The 6685-nt window shown below is 38.2% G+C and overlaps 1 protein-coding gene across 1 annotated transcript in view; it reads left to right on the top strand.

Annotated features, from left to right (window-relative positions):
* The window catches only part of yars1 (tyrosyl-tRNA synthetase 1), a 7290-nt gene extending 1192 nt beyond the window's left edge, over window positions 1–6098 (top strand). Inside the window, exons 2-14 of the mRNA XM_058378450.1 lie at window positions 949–1028; window positions 1235–1381; window positions 1699–1874; window positions 2489–2618; window positions 2725–2805; window positions 2923–3015; window positions 3132–3267; window positions 3349–3434; window positions 4490–4619; window positions 4735–4835; window positions 4953–5146; window positions 5309–5450; window positions 5547–6098. Of these exons, the coding sequence (XP_058234433.1) occupies window positions 972–1028; window positions 1235–1381; window positions 1699–1874; window positions 2489–2618; window positions 2725–2805; window positions 2923–3015; window positions 3132–3267; window positions 3349–3434; window positions 4490–4619; window positions 4735–4835; window positions 4953–5146; window positions 5309–5450; window positions 5547–5657 (1584 nt within the window). The 5' untranslated portion in view covers window positions 949–971 and the 3' untranslated portion in view covers window positions 5658–6098. The remainder of the gene's footprint in view (window positions 1–948; window positions 1029–1234; window positions 1382–1698; window positions 1875–2488; window positions 2619–2724; window positions 2806–2922; window positions 3016–3131; window positions 3268–3348; window positions 3435–4489; window positions 4620–4734; window positions 4836–4952; window positions 5147–5308; window positions 5451–5546) is intronic.
* The last annotated feature ends 587 nt before the right edge of the window (window positions 6099–6685 follow it).

Here is a 6685-nt window from a genome sequence, read left to right as displayed (position 1 = left end):
CAAGGCTCATTGATGTACATGGGGAGTGAAGGCTGGCCCGTGTGGTCCGATCCAACAGACGAGTTACTGTTGCTCAAATTGCTGAAGAAGTTAATGCTGGTTCTGAAAGAAAGGTTTTAGAATACACAGTGCATGACGGGTCAGGGCTGTTTTGGCAGCAAAAGGGGACCAACACAAAATTAGGCATGTGGTCATAATGTTATGCCTGGTCAGTGTATTTGTGATAAGCCATCAATGTACATAACTCAAGTTTAGAATCAAAAGTTATGGAAACATTCTCTGAACCAATATGCAAAGGCTTTTATATGTGGATGTTGCCTGTTTATTTCCAAAAATAAATCTTGGAAAACTAACTAAATAAATAAATAATTGTTCCTAATCATCAGGAATCAAGCACTCACATCATAAATGTTCAATTAGTAGTGAGTCTCCTCACTTAACATGTTATGGGAGCATTCTCTTGAAGTTAATAAGAAGAATCATTAAAAAATAAAATCTGAAAGAATTATTTTCCAATTATGAAGTACTGACACTCAAGACTCCTACTATAAAAACAATGTATTAAAGCAATAACAAGAACATTTATATATGATATACCTTACAGTCAGAGCTGCTGTTAGAAAAATAACCAACACTCTGTGGTATAAGGATAGCATAAAAGCTTTGTGATTAAATCTTGAAAGTTACATGTCCGTTATTGCATGTAACTGCACGGTCACATATGAGTTCATTTCCATCTTTTATTATTGAATATTTTACAGACATCCTCGTGATTTTTATTGTTTTTATAGTCTTGTGCTCTCACTCTCAGTTTTGCTTGTGATGCAGCTTATATTAAATGTGTACACTGTGTATAAAGAGAAAGAACACATCTTATAAAGAATCAATTATATTTGGTTTTCTATTGAAGTAATAATATTTGCTTTTCTGCTTTTCTGCATATTACAGTGAGTAGAGGCAGGCAGGGCGCCATGGGTGAAGAACTGAGTCCTGATGAGAAGTTTAACCTCATCACCCGGAACCTTCAGGTGAGCAAAGCAAATTATTCTCTGGATCCACAGTGGTGCTGTTTGAGAAATACGACAATTTCACACAACGTTATTGGTCTTTTGTCCTAACACACAAACAACGTCCTGCTTGGAGGATATAATATATACTGCTGCATGTCTACTCCATATGTGAACAAAAACGTATGGGTCACTTTATCTTAGATATCTTGTATCTTATCTTATAGGAGGTTCTTGGGGAGGAGAAGCTGAAGGCAATTCTTAAGGAAAGAGAATTAAAGGTGTACTGGGGCACAGCAACCACTGGCAAGCCACATGTAGCCTACTTTGTCCCCATGTCTAAGATTGCAGACTTCCTGAAGGCCGGCTGTGAGGTGAGTTATGTGGTGATGATTTTTTTTACTTGATAAATGTGTTTATAGTTTTAGCAATCACGATAATCCACACACTTTGTCAACATGTTTTATTTTTAATTATATGTTAGTGTGTTGTAGATGTTGAAACACTCAGCTGTTACTATATCTATAACACTCATTAATTAAATAAAAAAATACAAATAAAGACATCAGTCAGTGAGTTATGCCTGTGCCTCAATAAATTGTAAAATTGTATGCATTTTATGTTTGTACTGGAATCAAATGTCAAATGTTATTAATGTGGACACGCTTTATCACTCCTTTGTGATTGGTAGGTGACCATCCTTTTTGCTGACCTTCATGCCTACTTGGACAACATGAAGGCACCTTGGGAGCTGCTTGAGCTCCGAGTTCAATACTACGAGCAGGTCATTAAGGCCATGTTGGAGAGTATCGGAGTCCCTCTGGATAAACTAAAGTTTATCAAAGGCACAGACTACCAGCTGAGCAGGTGAGAGACTGCTGTCTTCTGCTTATTATACACTCCATAGAAAATGACAATATGGCATCGTATCAGGGAGGATCTCTTTGCCACTCTTGCCTCTGGCTTGCTTATTAGGGGTAACTCTAAATGTGAATTAAGCATTTAAAATTTTATAGCCTGAAATTCTACATTCTTGTAAAGCTGCTTTGTGAAAAATATCCATTCTTAAAAATGCTGTACAAATGAAGTTGAATTGAACAGTAGTTATGATAATATAATAAGAGTCATATTATATATATACTGTCACGATTGTTGGTTTTCATTCCATCCAAATAGGGCTTATACATAATAGTTACTAGAGGATGAAGATTGTTGTGGGTGTGTGCATATTATTGAAATAAATAATCATTAATTCTAATTTTTAGCAAAGATTTTATCCTAGTTAGGGTTGTGGTGCATTTGTTTCCTATATTTGAAACACTGGGTATGAGTGGGAACATAATCTGAGCTCAGGATCAAATCCAGAACCTGGAGCTTTAAGGCAGCAACACTATACACTGCACCACAGTGCTGCGCCTGAAGTAAATATTTCCATCATTTCTTGACTCTTAACATTTCTTGTTATTTTTGCTGTCTTGCAGGGAGTACACACTAGATGTGTATCGGCTGTCGTCCATAGTGACTGAGCATGATGCGAAGAAGGCTGGGGCTGAAGTAGTGAAGCAGGTGGAGCACCCTCTCCTGAGTGGCCTGCTCTACCCCGGACTGCAGGTGCTTCACTTCACTGAGCTACTGTACATGTAAAGCTTGTATATATTTCTACATAAGCTCTGTCGGATTTGAATTCTGAGGTCATGGGTTGTATATTGGTATTTAGGCACTGGATGAGGAGTACTTAAAGGTGGATGCTCAGTTTGGTGGAGTGGATCAGAGGAAGATCTTCACTTTGGCTGAAAAGGTGTGAATTCCTAGGCACTTTATTTTCTTGCCAAGTTCAGAATTATCTTTTTAAAGAAATTCACTTTCTAAGTGTAACATGAACACATTGATTTCGAGTTTTCCTCTGTTCCTGCAGTACCTGCCATCTCTAGGTTATGCAAAGCGCATCCACATGATGAACCCCATGGTGCCCGGCCTGACTGGAGGCAAGATGAGCTCTTCTGAAGAGGTGAGGATCTGTATAACTAAAACCATACCTGGATCTCTGAGCTTTTTTTTTTACTGTTGCTCTTCTATGATCGTTGGAAACATTTCATATTAATACTTTTGCTTTGACAATATAAGGAATCCAAGATAGATCTCCTTGACAAAAAAGAGGATGTAAAGAAGAAACTGAAGAAGGCTTTCTGTGAACCGGGCAACATCCAAAACAATGGAGTCCTTTCTTTTGTCAAGCATGTCCTCTTCCCACTGCATTCTGGTGAGCAAAGTCACAATCTTAGATCTATTCAGTCTGCACTAAGATGATTTCAATAATGATCTAAACTTTTGTCTTCACTAGGATTTGTGATTAAAAGAGATCCTAAATGGGGCGGAGACAAAGTTTACACAACGTATGAGGAAGTAGAGAAAGACTTTGGTGAGGAGGTGGGTGGAGTTTGTATGCTATTTTTGTGGTTTAGTATGTTTATCCCGCATTTGTAGACTTTTTTCAGAGTAGAATCAGAGATAGATGGCTGTGCAGCTGTTTTTTTTTGAGAGAACAGCATGAAAAGAGGATATATGATGATACACCAAACAGGCATAGCATTATGACCACCTGCCTAGTATTGTGTTGGTCCCCCTTTTGCTGCCAAAACAGCCCTGACCTGTCGAGGCATGGAATCCACTAGATCCCTGAAGGTGTGCTGTGGTATCTGGCACCAAGATGTTAGCAGCTGATCCTTTAAGACCTGGAAGTTGTAGCATTCAGTTGACTTAAAGGATACTTTTGATAGATACTGACCACTGCAGACCGGGAACATCCCACAAGAGCTGCAGTTTTGGAGATGCTCTGATCCAGTCGTCTAGCCATCACAATTTGGTCCTTGTCAAACTCACTCAAATCCTTGCCCATTTTTCCTGTTTCTAACACATCAACTTTGTGGAAAAAATGTTCACTTGCTGCCTAATATATTCCACCCACTAACAGGTGCCATGATGAGGAGATAATCAGAGTTATTCACCTGTCAGTGCTTATAATGTTATGCCTGATCGGTGTATATTATAAGATGATATATTACTCAGAGATAAATGATAAGTTTATTACTAGACCCAAAGGGAATGTAAAAGCTCTAGTGTGCTGCCCAGTCCCATGTGTTATTTGCCTAGAAACCTAGAAGACCAGGGTAGAATGTAATAGCAAGGTAAAATGTGATAATTTTATATTATTATAAATTACTATGTTATCTACCACATTTTACTGTGCTCTTTTAGGTTTATTGGCAACTGCGTGTCCATAGCTTGTATCCTCTCCTGATAAACCTTTTTATCTAACACACCCGAGAAGTTACCAAATTCTTTTGTGAGCTCTGATGCTTTATATTCTCATAAAAAATGTTATTTATTTTCGGCATCTTTATATTCTCTTGCCATCTTTAACTGCATTGTTCTCTGTGTGTCTTCTGTAGTAAAAAAAAACTCTTTGAACATTTGATCCATAGCAAATCCATCCAGGTGATTTAAAGGCATCAGTAGAAGTGGCCCTGAACAAACTTCTGGATCCCATCAGGAAAAAGTTTGAGACACCAGAGTTGAAGAAACTGACCAACTCAGCCTATCCCTCAAAAAACAGTAAGTATAATTCAATACAATGGTATAGTATACACTCACAGTATCTGTGGATAGTGTTTATTGCAAGTAAAGTGCTTTCATTCAGGCTGATGGAGAGTTTGTAACTGTTTTAAAGAGGCTGCTGCAAAAGGGAACCCCAAAAAGACAGAAGAGGAGGATGACATCATCCCATCAAGGCTGGACCTCCGAGTGGGCAAAATTGTCAGTGTAGAGAAGGTATGTCATATCTACTATCTAGTACTATTTAATATTGAGAGCCAATTGCTTAACTTTACAGTGTTTTAGTTCTTTACTGTACTTGCATGCTTTTCATCCTTATCGGCAACTCTGCAGCACCCAGATGCAGACAGCCTTTATTTAGAGAAGATTGACGTTGGAGAAGAGCAGCCTCGGACTGTCGTGAGTGGACTGGTGGCATACATTTCTCAGGAGGAGCTTCAGGACCGACTTGTGGTGGTGTTGTGTAATTTAAAGCCTCAGAAGATGCGTGGGATCGAGTCTCAGGCTATGTTGCTCTGTGCGTCAGTGTGAGTATTCCTCATATCCAGGGTAATACAAGCTTTTCAAAATAGTTCTTGATTTAATAAGGTCCATGTTGTCCAGCTTGCATTTTCATAGAAATGGCTTAACTGTTTTCAGTGTATGAAGTATTGTGTGTTGAAGTTATTTGTTTACATTTTGTATAACAGTGAGGGCGAATCCAAAAAAGTAGAGCCTTTGGATCCACCTGAAGGATCAGCACCAGGAGATCGTGTCTTTGTAGACGGCTATACATCAGGAACACCGGATGATGAACTCAAGCCAAAGAAGAAGGTGTTCGAGAAGATTCAGGTATGTGTGAATGTGAAATTTGAAGCAAACTATGACATGGTATTGAGGATAGTGTGCAGGTTAATGAGTTTTACATGTCTGTCTCTATCTCCTCAGGTGGACTTGAAGATCTCGGATGAATTGATAGCTCAATGGAACATGAAAGATTTGATGACCAAACTAGGAAAAATCACCTGTAAAACACTGAAGGGTGGCAGCATTTGCTAGATATTCTTTCCCTTTTCTTTAAAACACATAATCTTTAAAACTTAAAATCATTCATGTTACACTATTATACACATCATTCAAGCCTTTATCAAAAACAAGAGTAATGACTTGGTAAAGGAGCTTCGTTCATCGTTCATATACCGTTATGTCACTTGCTGCTAAAACAACCTAAGAGCACTTGATCTGAACATCACGCTGAAATTCTGTGCCATACATCACTTGTACCTCTGTCCTTAATGGCTCATACTTGGATTAGGTAATTTGTGTAATCTGTTACCCGTCATTACAAGTAGTGACATTATGTCTGAGGACACCTCAGTGAATGAAGGAAGGTATGAGGATGTTAAACTAGATGGAAACAGAAGCATTATGTACTGAATTCATTGTACAAAATGAATAATATTAACCAAACCCATACAAAATAAATATGTTCAATTCACAATTGCTGTTTTTCTCACTTTTGTTCAAAATGATTAATTCTGTTTGACTTTGTGTATGAAAATCTTGCTCTGTTGATTATTAATAGGTGCAAATGTATGAAACCACAATATGAGACTTCTGAAGTAGGTTTTTATAATACAGTGGCACATCTGCACACTACTCAAGCACCTTCGGTAATATGTCAGAAACCTCAGATGAGTGTATTTGGATTTTAGCTTATGGTTGATTTTGAGAAAGTTCTTTTTTCTTGAATGTTTTGTGCAACCGATGACATAACTAAAGATCTGACTAGTTCTTGTAATACACAGTTTTATATTCGGGGCCTGGTTTCAGTCAATACATGTTTGTTTAATATCTCATTTTTATTACATAGTTAAATTTATTTATATTTTTGTGAGATATTTATAGGTCTAAATCAGGGGTGTCCAATCTTATCCGCAAAGGGCCGGTGTGGGTGCAGGCTTTCACTCCAACCAAGCAGAAGCTACACCTGATTCCAACTGGCTAATCAACTGATCTTGGCTTTCAGTGGACTCAGGTGTGGCTTCTGCTTGGTTGGAGTGAAAACCAGCACCCACACTGGCCCT

This window comes from Hemibagrus wyckioides, linkage group LG24 (genome assembly GCF_019097595.1).
Source record: "Hemibagrus wyckioides isolate EC202008001 linkage group LG24, SWU_Hwy_1.0, whole genome shotgun sequence".
Classification (NCBI taxonomy): domain Eukaryota; kingdom Metazoa; phylum Chordata; class Actinopteri; order Siluriformes; family Bagridae; genus Hemibagrus; species Hemibagrus wyckioides.
This window is presented reverse-complemented; position numbering and strand designations above follow the sequence as displayed.